General features: G+C 38.9%; 1 protein-coding gene across 1 annotated transcript in view; it reads left to right on the top strand.

Annotated features, from left to right (window-relative positions):
- Positions 1 to 19,184, top strand: part of LOC123940094 (amyloid beta precursor protein) — a 276,335-nt gene that overhangs the window by 177,230 nt on the left and 79,921 nt on the right. The window contains 3 exon segments of the mRNA XM_046002443.1: positions 3,432 to 3,565; positions 9,380 to 9,454; positions 10,158 to 10,316. Of these exon segments, the coding sequence (XP_045858399.1) occupies positions 3,432 to 3,565; positions 9,380 to 9,454; positions 10,158 to 10,316 (368 nt within the window).

Genomic DNA, 19,184 nt, shown 5'->3' with positions numbered 1-19,184 from the left:
TCATGGCATAGGGTTATTAGAGAAGCAAGAGCCGAGCTCTCTGTACAAACTCCTCCTTAAAATGTTCTCTCTTTCCTCCGTACCAGCTGCAGGGTAGTGATAATGAAATATTAAATTCATTTTCAGATATCAGGATGTACCATCATTCTTCTGTCCTTGACTGGACAGTGATCTGGTTTGCTGGTTGGTGGGAATACAGGAGAACTTCACTCAGGCTAATTGAGATGGAGCTTTAGTATGAAGGGCTAAAATGCTTGAATTAAAGATTAAAAGAGAGACAGTGTCCTTCAAAGTCTTCAATGAAAGGCAGTAACAAGGGCCACTTACAAGGATTTACTCAAAGATAAATATTGGATTAAGTGGAATAAATCAGTAATAACAGTATTTATATTTTTTCCACATCCCTAAAAAGAAATTTAAGACTTGAAATATTCTTAATCCTATTAAATATACCTTGCATGCTCATTTCTCTAATATTCTTTTTTTTTTAATATTACAAAGCCACATTTTAACATAGGCTAATGGGATTATACTGACTCAGATTTCAGCGTTTATCTCCTTTCCATAAAGCAGGAGACAGTGTTTGCAAATCTAAAGAATTGGAGAAAAACGTACAATCTGCCAACCATAAAAGTTGGGTGGAGAACTTTCCTACTTATGTAGTAACTTCAATAATTCCAGTTTTTGAAGAGGATGCTGTGTTATGGTTATGACACTTAACAGCCGGACGGCTATCTTGATCAGTGAAAAGAACCCCAAACATTCATACATTTTCATTTATTCAAAATGGAAAATATGGTCTGCCTAATTCTGTCATCCTGCCGGATTGTACTGTGCCAAAAGAACTTTAACGTGTTCGTGTTTTAGCTGTACCCACAAAGATGAAAAAACGATTAAAACCACGGGAAGCACATTTAAAATGCTAAACATCACTTCCATTTCAAGTGGGGAACATTGATGGAGTTAAATATACTTGCATATTGATTTGCTTGAATTTATGCAGAAAAACACTTGCCTTTGATTTCCTTTTTTTTTTTTTAAAAAGGATTTTAAATTGAAAATTACTTCTCAGTCTTAAAAATTAAGGACTCCGTTTCAAGCATTTGTGGGCCTTCTATGGGGGTTAAGCCAAAGGTCTTTCAGAAAATTATATATTCCTTTTCCTGTGGGTGGTACCTCATGGTCCTGTGTGTCATTCGTTTTCAGTGGATGCGAAATAAAAGCTCATTTTTTCCTACGGTTTGCATAAGTTCTGTGATTTGAACAACATGTGATGAGCAGAAGGAGAGAGAAGGGCACTAACCTGAATGCGTGGGTGGCATCTCATTTTCCCCGTGCACCTAGGATGCTGGCCTGATAGGTGAGGAAGCAGGGGCACAGATGACTCATGTTAGCTGCCCTGGGTCACAGCTAGTCTAAGAAAGACTGAAAGCAGGGTGTGCCTCATTGCAAAGCTCATGATGCTTTTCCCCTTCCTCAGCTGAAGTACCTTCTCCCTCATCTGCCATCCAGCAGGTGGGGCAGATGCATTTTAATCTGTATTACCCTGTGCAGGTCCCAGACCTGTTGACTCACAGTCAATCCCCTGGTGGAGGCAGAGGGCTGAACACACAAGTATTTTGAAAAATAACCCCAGGCATACGCGCTGCCTCCTTCCTTCCACTTGAGAGCAGCCTCTGTTTAGATACCTAAATTGCTCTTATTTTTTAAAAAAAATAATAATTACACAGTGACTCAAGAGCAAGGGAAGAAATCTGAGCAAATATCCATCTTTAAAATTAAAGATCTGAGGTGCCTGGGTGGCTCAGTGGGTTAAAGTCTCTGCCCTCAGCTCAGGTCATGATCTTGGGGACCTGGGATCGAGCCCCACATCGGGCTCTCTGCTTACGGAGGAGCCTGCTTCCCCCCATCTCTCTACCTGCTTCTCTGCCTACTTGTGATCTGTGTCTGTCAAATAAAACAAATAAAATCTTTAAAAAAATAAAAATAAAGAATAAAAAAATTTAAACAATTAAAGATCTTATGTAACAAAAAAGCATCTGGTTTGGGTTGAAATCCTGAAGCCTTTGGACTGTGAAGATTCCAGGTTACTTCTCAGTAGGAGACATCTTAAAATTCCGTTTCAAGAGATGCCTGGGTGGTTCAGTCAGTTAAGAGTCTGCCTTCTGCTCAGGTCATGATCCCAAAGTGCTGGGAGCCTGCTTCTCCCTCTGCCTGTGGCTCCCCCTGCTTATGTGCGCTCGCTTTCTCGCGCTCTCTCTCTCTCTCTCTCTCTGGCAAAAAAATAAAATTTAATTTAAAAAGAATTTTGTTTCAAAATGATTTAGCCATAAATACTTCTCATTTAAGTCCTCTTTGGGATATCATATCTCAAAGATAGTAGTCAATAATTAGGTAAAAATCAGTGATGAAAAATACTCAGAACACTGGTGATATTTGAATAATCTTTTGAATAAAATACTTGAGTTGATTTGACCTGAAAGCATAGTGAAAACACCTGATTTCACTGTTTTGGTTGAACATAATTCTATTCTTTAAATCAGTCTTTTTTTCTTTTTTTCTTTTCTTGTAAGCTCATGAATGCTCTGAATTCTCACTAATCATTACTAATCTTTTGGAAAACTGTTTGTATAGGGCATTAAAATTCACTCGGCTCATGAATTAAAATATTTTTGTTTTGTAGTACGCGCTTCAGTTTTACGGATATTTGTGTTTCCATGTAATTTAGCAGTATATGTTGCAACTCAGTCATACTGCTTGGCAGTTTTAGTTGAATTCAAAATAGAAATCACTTTCTTCTTGACAACCAGTAAAATGAATTGGCTGGCTGTTGTCAAATTTTGTGAAGGAGGAAAGAATCCTTTTGTGATTTCAGAAACACATTTATTGACATTTATGGGGTTTGGGATCGTGTTTGACACACTTTGTCACAAAAGGTGGCTTTGAAGTCAAGCTATCGGAAATACCTCGTATAGAATTTACCTTTACTCTGTGGTGTGGTTATTCTGCAATAGACTGTTTTGGAGATTTCTTCACCTTCTGTAGGAATCATAAGGTGTGATACTGATAACATATTTTACTTTGAAGATTACAAAAGTTAATTTAGCAAGGCATAGGGATCTGGGACAAAATGTCTGTATTAAACACTGACTGGTTTTGCTCTGTGCATGTCTGTTTGCAGACAATTTTAAATATAACACTACACTGGCAGAATGAACTGTTTTATAGATTTTCCTTCACCCTATACTTGAAAGGGGTGAAACACTTGTACTGTGCTGTGAAATGTCTCATGGTGTTCTCTTAAATAGCATTAACTTCTTGTATGTGCTTCTCTACTAAATTCTTTGTCCTATAGTAAGCAGAAAATACAGCTTTCTTTGAAACAATTGGATATTCTGTTTCTCTTCTCAAACCTCCTTTCTACTTTATAGTTCCTACAACAGCAGCCAGCACCCCTGACGCCGTTGACAAGTATCTTGAGACACCTGGAGATGAGAATGAACATGCCCATTTCCAGAAAGCCAAAGAGAGGCTGGAAGCCAAACACCGCGAGCGAATGTCCCAGGTAAAGTGACTTTTTCGTCCTTTATTTTACAATAAAGGGGAAATTTGGGCTTGGCCTCTGCCTTGGAGTCTTCATAGGGGCTTTATGGCTGATGAATGAATGCCTAGGGGCGGAAAGAGTCTTTAATTTTATCCAGATCTTTAAAGGCATAAAGTCTTAGTTTTATGTGTTTGCTCTAAAGGTGTGGTTTGGGGTGTTTAGAATCCTCCTTGAGCATGCCACTTAGGAGAGATCCAGTCCCACTAAGTATAGCAGGAGTTCATAAGCACAAATTAAATTATGTCTACAGCATTCTCTCTGGTTTTATTACTTTGTATATACATAGCCCTGTAACCATGATGTTATAAATTAAAATCCCTTAAAATGATCTGTTAGTAAAGATGAATTTTTTTTTTATTAGATGCCAAAGTATTATACCTTTGAACCTCACATTTCTTCCAAAACCAATTCATAGGACCATGGGAACCTAAAAGCAATGTGAACCATAATGATCATGTCACCTTGTTTCGTAAACGATCGATAATGTAACAGTGGTTCAAGACTGGTTTCGCAGTCTACAACAAAGCAACACAAGGAACACAAGAGATGGCATTCGGCACTAGAAGCTTTCTTGCTCCCGGTGTTCTCACCACATTGTGTAGCAAAACGTGGCTTGTTTGTTTTTTAGCAAATTCTTTATGAAACAAATTGAAAAATTTGCAAAACCTGGCTAATTTATATCTAGTAATATCAGTTACAATTTCTGATATGCCTGTGCCTGGTGCTGGATGTTGTATTTATTAGAGATAGATAATAATTTTAGCCCTTTCTCAGATGCTTCATTCATTCATTCAACAAATATGTATCAGCACGCACTTGTCAGTTACTGCCTAACTTGAAGCCTACAATTCAGAGTGTGAAAACCATAGGAAAAGTCAGATTTAAGGAAACATAAGTGAGTGAATGAGGAAATCTCTCAGGTCAAAGTCAACCATTCCCTTTTTTTGGTGTTAATATTCTGTAGTAAATATCAGAAGGTATCACTGATTTTGGTAATATTTAGCAGAAATACTTAAAGTTTTCTTAATGGACATTAAATAGGACTCATGGGTTAGCCTGCTATATATTTTCTAAGATCACAGGAAGTCTTTAGAAGATGGCATTAGTCATGGGCTTTAATTTTCTGTATTCTATGTGTTTTAACATCTGGAGCCTTACCAACTCTAGGGAGACTGCTCCTCCCAGGGTTAGCCAGTTCCTAGAGGTAGCAAATGACTAGCCTTCAGGCACACCTTTCATAATCAAGCCAGCCTCTCCAAAGTCCATTTCCCCCAGATACCTTCTTCATTTTGCTCCTACTCTCTGACCCACTATCCACCTGCCCTGTTCACTTCAAGGCTAGATAGTAGTTAGCTAGGGAAAGCTCTTATACCCATATATCAAAATTGTTAAACTGCCCAAATCTAAGCCTGCTTCACCTGCTTACCCTGACTCACCCATTCCTTCCTGAGGAAACCAGAGACTCCTGGCTACATTTTCCCCTCACTTACTCTGTCTTAACAACCCACCCTGGGGCTTCCCCTCTTCCTTCCCTCAGTGGCATGGCATGGCATGCCACTCCTCTTGGGAACTATATGTGAGTAATAATCTTTTCAATGGCATCTGTCCCCTGATCTGTTGACCTCACTATACTTGAATATGATAAAACCTATATTTTATTTTTTTATAAACATATCATATATTACTTGCTTCAGGGGGTAGATGTCTGTGAATCATCAGTCTTACACAATTCACAGCACTCACCGTAGCACATACCCTCCTCAATGTCCATCACCCAGCCACCCTATCCCTCCTACCCAGCAACCCTCAGTTTGTTTCCTGAGATTAAGAGTCTCTTATGAAAACCTATATTTTAAAAAGAACTGTTTAATGTATCTGGAAAGACACAATTACCTTTTTTTTTTTTTTTTTTTAAGATGAGTGACCATGATCCATGATGCTTGAATTTATTTTGGAGTAATAACAAGGGAAGAAAAAAAAAAGCTAAAATACTTTAGCTGTAGAGTATAATGTGCAATAGTAGTTTTTGGCCATGATGAAAACCTGAAGGCAAGTTGAGCTAGGAAGCTAGGTTGAATGGAATAGTAAGATTTCACCGGAAGGCAATTCTGGAAAGCAGGATTTTTCTTTAGGAAAAACACAGCTGATATATAATCACTGTTAAGAAAGCAGTTGAGTCATATTTATTGGTCCTGAAATGGCATCTTTTAAACTTAAATCCTATCTCACTGTTTCCCTGTGAAGCTTTCAGAGCCTTCTCACTGGCCTCAAATTCCATTTCAGGGACAATGAAGTCCAAAAAAAGAGTAATAAAAAAAATAAACTCTGAAAGCTCCCATTGGCATCTCCAGCGCCAAGTAACTTATTAGTGATTTTTTTATCTACATGTCAGTTTCAGATATTCTAGATCTTTCCTAGAATAGTAACTTAGTTTTAGTTTAGCACATCTATTTAACCATATAAATCTTTATGGAATTTCTTCATCTTTTAGTTATGATAAATAATATATCTGACCTAACTTAAGAAATGTGATCCTAGAGCCGAGAATGCTGTCTGCTTATTCCAGTGGCCCCAGGATAGAGAGATGCCTGAGATTAACATTTATCTTCCTAATCTGTGGTACTGAATTCTGAGGACTGTTTGCCATTGAACTTGCCTGCCTGCCTCTTAACTCACTATGTATTAGTTGTCATTTTCTCTACAAGAAACGGCCAAGTCTTTGAAGATGCATAAATCTGATGATCCTGATACTTTCGTTCATTCAGTGGGGAATTGCTTTACAAGACTATATGGAGCAACCTGAGAATTTTAATTTCTTTTTACTGTAATTTTTGTTACTATTTGTTTTCTTATGAACACAGAGATTTGACGGGGGGGGGGGGAGTTTGGTATTTGGGGGCCTTGGTATTGGGTTGTTGGGCATCATGATAACTAAACTTGTAGATTTCTGTTTGCATATGTTCTGAGTTGTGTCTAGAAAACAGAAGATTCTGAATAGTCTATAAATACTTTTATTACATGTTTATATATCTTATAATAATTATACATATTACTTATGGACTTAGCAGTTGTAATATATCCTTAAAATGAAATTCTCCAAAATGAAATTTGACCTTTCTCTGAATTTATTATTTTTAAGATAAACATCAATATCTTAGGAATAGTCCTTTTCCTGTCACCAAATACAAGAAAACTTAGTTCACCCATTGAATTTGCCATTGAACAATTTTTATATAATTATATATGTAATTTATATATACTTGTAGGTATATTTATATATTATATATAACTAGACATGTATATAATTAGCTATATAAGAATATAACTTATATAAATCATATATATGATATATATGTAATTTTTATGTTTCATAATGGCAGACTGGGCAGTAGAGGATAAAAGCATGGTCCTTAGAGCCACAAAGATCTTGGTTTATATCCTTTATTCTCCTTTTTTTTTTTCTCTGTGACCTTGAGCAGGTGACTTAATCTGGTCCATAAAATGGAGATCACCATGACTAATCCGACAGATTTTATAAATCTGTTAAATACAGAGTCTGCTATGTAACTGGTCTGCAGTAATGTTATCTATTACTGGGACACCTCAATGGTAGCCATTGTTCAGAGAGACATTGAGCCTATGGTGTGTCCTTATCTTGCATTAAATAGGCCTAGGGTGATGGCATCAGTGAATCGTTTTATTTGTGAGAGTATAGGATATTATTAAATTCCTCTAAAATTCAAATTTGATTTCATTTTATAATACTGTTTATTTTTAGTTTATTAGCCAAATAAATCTAATTATTCCCTGTATTTCCCCAGCTCAAAGTTTACAGGCCAGGTTCTGAGTGGGCAAGGGGGAATGGTAAAAATGTAAAGATATACAGGAGATCAGTTTTCACAGTCCAGTAAGACATTTGGCTTCTCTCTCCAACTAATTTTGAGATTCCTTGCCTGAAGAGTTCATAGTAGAGTACTGCCACTGTGAATGTTCTCAAAGCAGGAAATTGAAATATTTTTATTGCAAGCTGCAAGCCTTATCTCATCCATAAAGCAAAGGTAGTCTTCCGTAGCCCCCTCCCTACCGCTGCCCTTCATTAACTCTTAGAGACACTGAGGCATCTGGGATAATGTTTCTTTTCTTTTGTATTCTCTTCTTATTCATAGCAGTGGGGCATTTGTTCTAATCTTGTTGTGACCTTTTCAGGTTATTTTTTTACATGTTCTTCAACGATAGTAGAAAATTCACTCCATTCTATTTTCTCCATAATTTGTATAAAGAGACCACAAAGAAGCTAGTCTTGTATCGTACACAGCAAATTAATGCTAGAGAATAAAATACCTAAATAAAAACCCACACAGTGATTTGGTAAGTTATTATCTCATAGAAATTCTCTATCAGTAGTTTTTTATCCAGATCTGTCTCTCTCTCTTTTTTAATGGTGATGTCAGAAAAATCGATTCCTTGAGGAATAAATACCTATAAATAACAGGCTCTTACGGTACAGAAATCAGGTTCTTTTATGCTTTGTATGTCTACAAAGTATGCAAGTACACGCCTGTCAGTACACCATTCCTTTGCTTTCCTTGATCTTCCCGTTCTTTACTTCACCTGGCTCGGTTACGAGTTCCTCTTAGAAAACTCGGCTTGATAGCAAAGTAGTACACTTGAAAAGGAAAGGCAGCCGTAGGTGGTTAAGAATCTAGTATCATTTTATTTCAACAACAGACAGCTGCAGACTTCTCTTTGCATTCAAGTCAATGAACGAACCTCTCTCTCTCGGTAATAATCCTCGGTGAACTTCAAGGATGGGAAGAGAAAGCTTTCTCTTCCTACCAAACAGATTAGCCTGGTTACTCAATTAGCATAACTTGCCAAAAATATGTTTGGCTACGTTCAGAACATTATAAGGCTTTTTTTTTTTTATAAGGCTTTTTTTTTTTTTAAAGATTTTATTTATTTATTTGACAGAGATCACAAGTAGGCAGAGAGGCAGGCAGAGCAGGAAGCCCGATGCGGGGCTCGATCCCAGGACCCTGGGATCATGACCTGAACGAAAGGCAGAGGCTTTAACCCACTGAGCCACCCAGGCGCCCCCGTTCAGAACATTATAATGTGTACTCTCGCAGAATTTCTGGAGGTACCTCAGGTATTCTTTGCTGTGCGTGATGGCGGTGGGTGAGCAAAAGGCCCTCATTACCCATCAGTGGGGTGACTCTGAGGAACTGTGACAATGGAATTCTTCTTTTCCTTCCTCCGTCGTGTAACGTCTTTTTGGTAGTATGTTCATGGCATGTGTGCGCACGCATAACATGTTCATGCCTTCCCCCACTTTACTGTCTGAAAAATGCACAGTTTTAAGTTTTATAACTTGCTTTCACAAAAGACTAAAAAATGCACTCAATTTAACGGAGGAAATCTTTGTTCAAGAAATACATATATATATATATGCCTTTTATGAATCATTGACATTTGTGCACATCAAACAAAATGACTTCCAGCCATTCCTGAGGAAAAGCAAAAAAGACCAACTTTGTTTCAAAGGGCCATATTCCTTCAATAGATGTGAGCCTTTATGCTTAATATTCTGCTACGATAGATGATTTCCATCTTAGTGGGAGGTCAGATAAATCATTTTGAGATAGGACTGGAATATGATAATTTTTTAAAATGTTTAAAATGTCAAGTACAGAAAGGAAATAATCTCTCATTAAATATACATTGGGGGAAAAAAGAACTGATGATTTTAAATTCAAATGTTTTCTCATTTTGTAGGTCATGCGAGAATGGGAAGAGGCAGAACGACAGGCAAAGAACTTGCCTAAAGCCGACAAGAAAGCAGTTATTCAGGTAAAACCCGGGCTAGTTTACCCAGCAGCACAGGCCTACACATTTTCCAGTATCTCTGGATGAATGGTCATATTCCCCAGGTGGTTGTTCACCATCCCATCAATTTGGTCTGTGGATCATAATTGTCCAGTAATTCAGTTTCTTAAATTTTTCCTTGTATTTGCTTTTAATTAGCTCAAGTTACAATTCATTTCCATAAAACTCCTATTGTTATTTGCCGTCTGCTTTGTATCAATAATATATCGTTCTGATGGCCAAAATCTGCTGCTGCTGCTTCTTCCTCTGGCAAAAATTACATCATGATTAGAATTTGTGGCAGGAACTCCTCTCAAAACTACCTTCGAGGAAACTGTGAGAGTCTCCTGGTCTTTTTCTGAAATTAAAGTACTTCGAGTAAGAGGAATTCTTTTTATCTGCTATGGAATTCAGAGTTTTAAGAACACAGAAATTTATCCTGTATTATGGTTAGTCAAATCAGTCTTCAGGGACCCTATAAAATAAAGATTTACAGTGAGAAATCAGGTTGGGAGATGGAGGACAGGAAAGGGAGGAAGCCCATAAAGCACGGTGAATTAGTCAAAATGTGGGAGGGACTATAAATCTTTGAGTGAAATGACCTACTGTGCCCAGCTGGAAACACTTGCATTTGCTGCCCTGTCCTCCTCATTCCATCCCCGACTGACGTGTGTGTTTGCAACGACAGCACTTCCAGGAGAAAGTGGAGTCTCTGGAGCAGGAAGCCGCCAACGAGAGGCAGCAGCTGGTGGAGACGCACATGGCCCGCGTGGAAGCCATGCTCAACGACCGCCGCCGCCTGGCTCTGGAGAATTACATCACTGCTCTGCAGGCCGTTCCCCCTCGGGTAGGTCTCCCAGCTCCTGTAGGGCACCGCACACACAGGAAGGCTGGCAGGATTTTTATATATACCCAAGCCCAGCTTCCCTATCTAAAGACCTATAACCAACCGTCATGGGAAGTTGCGATTTGGCCAAGGTGTCAGGATTTTTAAAGTCATAACAGAAGCTAGAACTCTAGTTTCCTGCTCAGACAGCCTCCATAGTCTCTGAGGGGAAAGCCCTCGTCTGTCATGGCGTCCGCTCATGTCAGGAGGCATCAGGAGGCCAACAAGGTTTTTCAGCAATAAATGCCCAGAAAAGCTTAGCAAGCAATGCACGCATATCTCTTCAATGAGCCTTCTTGGGAAAGTTTACTTCAGACACCAGAAACATTCTGAGCATGAGTGTGTGTGCGTTTTGTCTGTCTGTTCTATCCATTACTAAGGAATTGATATTAAAGTCTGACATTTTCCCATGTGAGGCTGCCAGGTTTTGCTTTTTGTATTTTGAGGCTTTGTTTTTAGGTGCATAAACATTCAGAGTTGTTATGTCCTCCTTCACCCCGCTGCTTCTCATTATGAAATGCCCTGCTTCTCCCAGGTCATATGTTTTGTTCTGAAATGACTCTGTCTGATATTAAAGCTATTTTAGCTTTATTTTGATCAGTGTTATCCTAGCATATCATTTTTCCATCCTTGTACTTTTGTTTAACCTGTCTTTTTATTTGATGTACATTTCTTGTAGGCAGCATACAGTTGAACCTTGCCTTTTAATTGAGAACATTTCATGAAATTATTGATACAGTTATACCTAAATCTGTCATCTTGCTCTGTTTCCTATTTGTCCCATCTGTTCTTTGTCCCCTTTTTCTTCTCTCTCTCTCTCTCTTTTTTTTTTTTTTGGCCAAATTTGGGCTAATAGAATTTTTTTTTAATTTTCTAACAGTTCACAATATTATACCAGTATAAGTGATATTATTCCATTTCAGGTATATTAGAAGAAACTCATACTCAAATTCTTCCATTTCCTTTTTCCCAATCTTTGTGCTGTTGTTGTTACACGTTTTCGATACTACATTATTAATTTTCTTTCAAACAGTAAGTTATCTTTTAAAGAGTTTTACATAATAAGAAAAATAATTACCGTTTCTGGTGCCCTTTATTCCTTGTATAGATCCTTCTGGGATTATTTTCTTTCTACCCAGAGGATTTCCCTTTAAAAAATTTTTTAATGCATGTGGATTGGGTAAGAATTCTTTTTCCTTGGGTATACCTGAAAAGATTTGTATTTCACCTATTTTTTAAATATTTTTTTTAATATTTTATTTATTTTACAAGTAGGCAGAGAGGGAGAGAGAGAGAGAGAAGGAAGCAGGCTCCCTGCTGATCAGAGAGCCCAATGCAAGACTCAATCCCAGGACCCTGAGATCATGACCTGAGCTGAAGGCAGAGGCTTTAACCCACTGAGCCACTCAGGCACTCCTCACCTATGTTTTTGATAGACATTTCTACTGGGTATAGAATTTTAGGATGAAGTTTTCTTCTTTTCTTCAGCCACTTTAATGATGGTGTTCCACTGTCTTACTTGCATAGTTTCCAATAAGAATACTTTTATCCTTTGTCTCTGTAAATAATATATCTGTTTATTATTTTTTTAAGAGAGGGGGGAAGTGGGCAGAGGATGAGAGAGCCTGGTGAGCAGACTCCATACCCAGCACAGAGGGCTCAATCTCATGACTCTGAGATATGGCCTGAGTCGAAATCAGGAGTCCAATCCTTAATTGACTGAACCTCGAGGTGCCTCTATCTTCTTTTTTTAAATCCTGCTGCTCTGAAGATTTTCTCTTTCTCACCAGTTTTGAGTAATTTGATTATGATGTGCCATAGAGATTTCAATCAGCTGTTACCCCCATCTGTCTGTTTTTCATCTCATGCATTTCATATCTAGAAGTTTAGTCTGGTTTTTGTTTGTTATTTTATATGTTCCATTTATTAAGTGTTTGAACGTGTGGAATGCATTATATATGGTAACTGTAATACCTTTGGTTGCCACCTCTAACACTATGTCAGCTTTGGGTCAATTTTGATTGATTTTTTTTTCATTATACATGATATTTTCCTTCATTTCATATCTAGTAATTTTTTATTGGCTGTTAGACAGTGAACTTTACCTTATTGAGTACTGGGTACTTTTATATACCTTTCTACTTGAGCTTTGTTCTGCAATGCTGTTAAATTACTCAGAAACAGTTTGGTCCTTTCAGGTTTTGCTTTTAAGACTTGTTAGGTGGGATCAGAGTGGTTATCAGCTTATGGCTCCTTATTCTCCAATATGGAGGTTAGGAGCCTTCTGAGTAGTCTACCATAAATACTAGTATTCATGTTTTCCTGTCTGGATGGTGAGAACAGGTGCTATTCCTGACCTGTGTGAACAGCAGGCACTGTTGCCTCTAGTCCTTTTGGATGTTTTTTTCTTCCCCATGGACTTGGTTGGGTTCTTTTACTTGCATGCCCTGATCATTACTTAGCTACTTTCTCAAGGGGCATTGTGTGCACATCTGGGCAACTCTTTTCTCCTGGCACTTGCCTGCGACTGCTGGCTGCCTTTGTCCCTCTAGACTCTCACCTGCCTTAACTGTAGGACTCCACCAGGCTCCAGCTGGTTCCTGCACCTGGAGTGACAGCCTGGAAGCGCACGGGCGACAAGCTTGAGGAGCTGGAGGGCTCATCTCATTCATTTCCCCTTTCACAGTGTTCACTACCCGTCACCTGATGTCGAATATCTCTTAGAAACATAGTTCTGTCTCTTCTGGTTGTTACAGGTGACCGGGTAAATCTTGTTCTCATTATTCCATCTTGGCTGAAAGGAGCAATCTGCATAAATTATGTAACTAAACCAAATAGCCACCCACTTACATTGATGCCCCTCATTTTGATTTTTCTTTCTCTGCAGACATTACGGTACAGAAAGCTGAGAGCTCTAAGGAACCTTAAAAGAGCTTCCAGTGCTCTTATAGATGGTGAGACAGGATTGAATAGTGGAACCCTGTTCCATTAGTGATGTCACTGAGATCGAGTGTCAGGTTCAGGGTGACGCTGCTGCCCTGCCTAACAGACAGAGTGGAGCTCCAAGTCACAGCTGACCACCACAGCCCCTCTTATTAGACCACACTTCCTCTCTGAACAAAAACCTTTTGAAAAAAAAAAAAAATCACATTAGCATTTTCATTCTCTATTCAGAAAAAAAAAAAATCTCTGTCCTAGCACTGTTCAGTAAAATTCTGTTTACATGCATTTGGAGAAAGGTCCCTTGATTCCTTGGTGCTCTTTTTGTAGAGGACTTGATTTGGGGGTCAGGGCCATCGGGATCCTTTGCTAGGGCAGGGCAGGGGGGTGGGTGTTGAGACAAGGATGCTAACTGCTGACATTTAATGGAGCGTTCCAGCTGAAAGTCCTGATCTCCAAAGTGGGGTCTTCACTACAGAACATTGATGGAGCTAAATACAAGACGAGAACTGAACGGAGTCGATGCAGCAAATGCATGTTTCAGAATTTTGGGTTCCGTGCAACCCACCACCCCACAGAAGACAGTGAGGAGAAGAGTTTTTGCCAAAGCTTCCTGTGTTACCAAAGTGGATCGTTTCAGGCTGGCCGTAATCGTGCTTGTGCTGGGCCTGTCGATCTCTTCATGTAGAAGTAAACATCATGTTTATTTGAAATAAAAATTTAAGACTGGATTAGGGAGAACTATTTTATTGTTAAAAAAAAAAAAAATTTAGGGACAGCTGGGTGGCTCAGTCAGGGAAGCATCTGCCTTCCAGTCAGGGCGGGATTCCAGGGTCCTGGGATGGAGTCCCACACTGGATGCCCTGCTCCGCGGGGAGCCCGCTTCTCCCTCTACCCCTGCCCTACTGCTCATGTTCTCTCTCTCTCTCCCTCCCTCTTTCACTCTGTTAAAAAAATATAATCTGAAGGGGCACCTGGGTGGTTTAGTCACTTAAATGTCTGCCTTCAGCTTAGGTCATAATCCCAGGGTTCTGGGTTCGAGCCCCACGTGGGGCTCCCTGCTCAGTGGGAAGCCTGCTTCTCTCTCTTCCACTCCCCCTGCTTGTTCTCGTTCTCTCTCTCTCTCTCTCTCTCTCTGTTGAATTAATAAATAAAATCCTAAAAAAATAAAGAAAAATAAGTAAAATCTTAAAAAGAAAATCAAGATTGTTGTTGATTGATCCACAAAGTCTATTGAATTCATACCTAGAAATGCATAAAACTTTCCCATGTAATAAAAACTGGGGCTGGATAGTCACAGGCCTACAATCTTGGCATTTCCTGCAATTTCTGTTAAGTTAATGATTGTTTTATTTAAATTTTATTTTGAGTGTTTATTTTAACACATAGCTTGATAGGGCTCTGCACTTTGGAAAAATGCAAGAAAGTTCTAAGTCCCTTTTTAAGTTTTTTCTGTATTGCTATTAGAAGACAAAAAAAAAAGACAAATCAGGAGTGTGCCTATTACTGTCTGAGGAAGGTCATGTCTTATATTGGAGCCATAAATAAATTTTTCTGAGATTTCCATCATATTTAACACAGTGCCTGTTAAGTATGAAATATTCAGTAAGGGTTAGTTGAATATAAGGAAATGAATTAGTTAAAGTGTTTTTTCCCTGTGGATTCTAGAGCTGAGAGCACCTTCAAAATTAATATCCCGTTAACCCTGACCATATTCCACCAGTCCCAGCCTTTGCCACATGGAAATCTGAAATAACTTGGATTGTTTTCATGGCCTCTCTGAGGCTCAGGTTTAATTCATAATTCTTTTTTTTTTTTTTAAGATTTTTATTTATTTATTTGACAGACAGAGATCACAAGTAGGCAGAGAGAGAAGGGGAAGCAGGCTCCCTGGCTAGCAGAGAGCCCGATGTGGGGCTCGATCCCAGGACTCTGGGATCACAACCTGAGCCAAAGGCAGAGGCTTTAACCCACTGAGCCACCCAGGCGTCCCTAATCCATAATTCTATCTACGTTTTTCAACCTGAGCTTGGACATACTAGGTGATGATGTTTTTGTGTGGCTAGAAGGCTTTGCTGTACTATGAATTTCATTTGTGAGTCCTCGTGTCTGTGCTTTATGTTCTAATTTTCCTCTTTCATGAATTATGTGCCCTCTGGCTGATCCAGTAAATGGGCAATCTACAAGTTCATTGTTTGAAGTATGGGTCGAATTTTACAATATCCAAATACTTCCAGTATTACAGGAGATGAAACAATTGCGTTTTCCTCAGGAATAATTTGGTCTTTGCCCTCAGCATAAACTCTTTATCTATAGAGAGCTAGTGATTCTTCTAAGGACCAGCCCCTTTAATTTTTCACTTTTCTTGAAGTTTCCTTGGAAAATCAGAGTTATCCTTCTGCTCCCCCACACCCCCTGAGAAATGTGAAATTCCTCTCCAGAGTTGCATCACACAGTGGATCACTACCAAACTCAAGTACTTCTAAGACTAAATTATCATCATTTAAAAAAACAGACCTCAGGGCGCCTGGGTGGCTCAGTGGGTTAAGCCTCTGCCTTCAGCTCAGGTCATGGTCTCAGGGTCCTGGGATCGAGCCCCACATCAGGCTCTCTGCTCGCACGGAGTCTGCTTCCCCCTCTGTTTCTCTCTCTGCCTACCTCTCTGCCTATCTGGGATCTCTGTCTGTCAAATAAATAAATAAAATCTTTAAAAAAAAAAAAAAAACAGACCTCTACCTGTGCTTCTGACTTCCTTCTTTCTCAGAGCTCATATCAAGGCAACTTACGGCCTCATGAAAGATGAGCTAAATGTGATCTGAGCCTGTCTTTTTGTAATTGTCAAGATTCTACTTCCTAGATGGAGAGAAAACAATGATACTGCCTGACTAGCCAACATTGTCTGCAATCTGGAGAGCAGTTAGCCTTAAGCAAGCTTCTGTACAGATAAACTAAAGGCTAGATAGGAATTTCTGTTTAAAATAAAGCTTCCTGGGCACCTGCGTTGGTTAAGCAACTGCCTTCAGCTTCAGGTCATGATCCTAGGGTCCTGGGGTTGAGTCCCACATTGGGCTTCCTGCTCAGTGGAGAGCCTGCTTCTTCCTCTCTCTCTGCCTGCTGCTCCCCTGCTTGTGTTCTGTCTCTGTGAAATAAATAAATAAAATATTTTTTAAAAATTAAAAAATGGCTTAGGTCTGGAAAAACTCAGGAGCTCCTAATTAGCAAGAACTGAAATGTGCTAAAAGATGAGAGACAAATTACAAAAGATTTCTTTGTCATGCTGAGATTTTTGGTGTCTTTATAGATACTTAGTCTAAATCACTCATTAGACAACATCCTTTTTTTTTTTTTTCCAAATATTTATTTATTAGAGAGAGAGACCATGGTGGGGAGGGGTGGAGGGAGGGAGAGAGAATCTCAAGCAGCCCGCTTAATGGACTGAGCCATCTAGGTGCCCCCTGATCACAATGACTTTGAAGCATTCTCTGCATGGAAGTGAGAATTAGGAAATTTTTCCTGTATATCTGTCTTGTCTGTGTGCCAGTGGTTTGTGTTATTTTTTTTTTCCCAGTGTCAGGATGGCAGCCATCTTCACACTAAAATTAGTCTCCTGCTTCTATCTGATACCTCACATTCAGATCCTCAACATTTGGTTGAGGGGGAAGAAAAAAAATGGCACTTTGTTTAGAACCAACCTTCTTTCCTTTCTCATTTCTGATTAGTTTGACCAAATGTTAAATTTTCCTGAGATTCTGGGAAACTGCCACATAGAATTCTTTGGTAGAACCTTAATGTAATCATTTGTGAGATATATCATCAAAGAACGTGATTTTTGTCCCGGAATGGAGATTGAGTGCTTTCTAACAGCAGGACAATAAATGTTCAATAAGAAGCAGCAAAATCATTGGAGAAAATTAAGGAAAGAAATTAATGGGTACAAAATTGAGGTGCTTAACTTACCCATTTTAAAAAGTTTTCATGTGATATTGCAAACTCCTCTTCTCCCTACAAGTCTTCATTTTCTGCTAATCTAATAATTCAGGTCAAAAGAAGAGATATGGGCATTTATAGAATAGTGTAGAGAGCGTGTATCTACATGCCAAGGTAAATAAGGGACATCTGAATCTCAATATAATGGACGGTAAATAAGTTAAAATGTCTTTGAAAGGATGAATACCTAACTTTTGTAGCAACATGGGTGGGACTGGAAGAGATTATGCTGAGTGAAATAAGCAGAGAGTCAACTATCATATGGTTTCACTTATTTGTGGAGCATAACAAATGACATTGGAAGACATTGGGAGATGGAGAGGAGAAGGGAGTTGAGGGAAATTGGAAGGGGAGGTGAACCATGAAAGACTGTGGACTCTGAAAAACAATCTGAGGGTTTTGAAGGGGCGGGGGGGTGGGAGGTTGGGGGAGCCAGGTGGTGGGTATTACGGAGGGCATGTATTGCATGGAGCACTGGGTGTGGTACATAAACAATGAATTCTGTTAGGCTGAAAAGAAATTTTTTTAAAAAGGGGAAAAAAAAGTAAATAAAAGTGAAAAAAGAATGTCTATCAATAAACAAAATTGTGTAAATTAAAAAAAAAAGTATTTGCCTAGTTCTTAATATTGAAGGCACTGAGACACATGAGTCCCAAGATATTTAAGACATTCTTCCCTCTAGATTTTAATACAACAAAAATTTTGTAATGCTGATCTCAACATACTTGAAAGTACATCAAAGTACTTAATAAGTACCTAAAAAGACTGCTATGTTGAAAATCACCTTATATGCTTATTGTCCATCCATTCATCATTTATTTATTTTTAGTTGAGATTTGTTAAAATTGATGAGCACAAGGAGACTCATTGACTTGAGGGCTTTTAAGGACAGACCCAGTAACAAACAAGTGGAAAGGAAAACAGGAGAATCAGCACTCATTGAGCAAAATCCTGTAGTGTATGCTGAGTGGTTTGTGTGGTGTTTCAGGAAACCCTCTCAATAGGACCTCCTTACCTTGCTTTGACTGCCAGGCTCAACAGACAGATCGTCTAAAGACCAACAGGAAGTATGTATACCAGAGATGCTAGTGCTTTCTGTTTTTAATTGAATTAAGTTAAATAGAAAATTATGAAGTAGGGGGTGCCTGGGTGGCTCAGTCAGTTGAGCCTCCAACTCTTAATTTTGGCTCAAGTCATGACCTCAGGGTTGTGAGATTGAGTCCCACAGTCCCACATCGGGCTCTGTGCTCAGTTCATGTTCTCATGAACATGTTCTCATGTGCTCAGTTCATGGAGTTCATTTGAGATTCTCTCTCTCCCCCTTCCTCTGCCTCTCCTCCCTGTGCTCTTTTGTGCTCTCTCTCACTCTTCCAAAATACAAAATAAAAATCTTTCAAAAAAAAATAAAAAGAAAATTATGAAGCATGTAGGAAAAGCATTAGTGTGAAAGCTGTTCTGTGCCTCTGAGTCCATATTCATTACCAGATTCCCTCCACCACAGAGCCCTGTTTCATTACTGCCTTTGAAGTCAAAACAGCTCTTCATCAGATATCATCAAAATGTGCAGCATCGGGATGTTCTATCTCATTCCAGCATAGGTTGCATGTACAGATTAATATGTTGATATCTTGTTTTCATTTCATCCTTCAAAATCAGAACCCATTATGAAAACATAAATACTTCATTTTTTTAGACAAATGCATGCTAACACATTATTTAATGATCCCATGGGTCATTACCTGCCCTTACCTGCCGGGCTTGTTACAGACATCTACCCTGTTAGAACAGACAGCAACTTGGGATCGTCTCCCAAGAAACACATATGCACACACACAGAATTACACATGGGTTTCAGGGAGTTGGTGTTTTTTTGTTTTTTTTTTAACGTTATGTTAGTCACCA

The sequence above is a fragment of the Meles meles genome, chromosome 4 (genome assembly GCF_922984935.1).
Source record: "Meles meles chromosome 4, mMelMel3.1 paternal haplotype, whole genome shotgun sequence".
Lineage (NCBI taxonomy): Eukaryota > Metazoa > Chordata > Mammalia > Carnivora > Mustelidae > Meles > Meles meles.
This window is presented reverse-complemented; position numbering and strand designations above follow the sequence as displayed.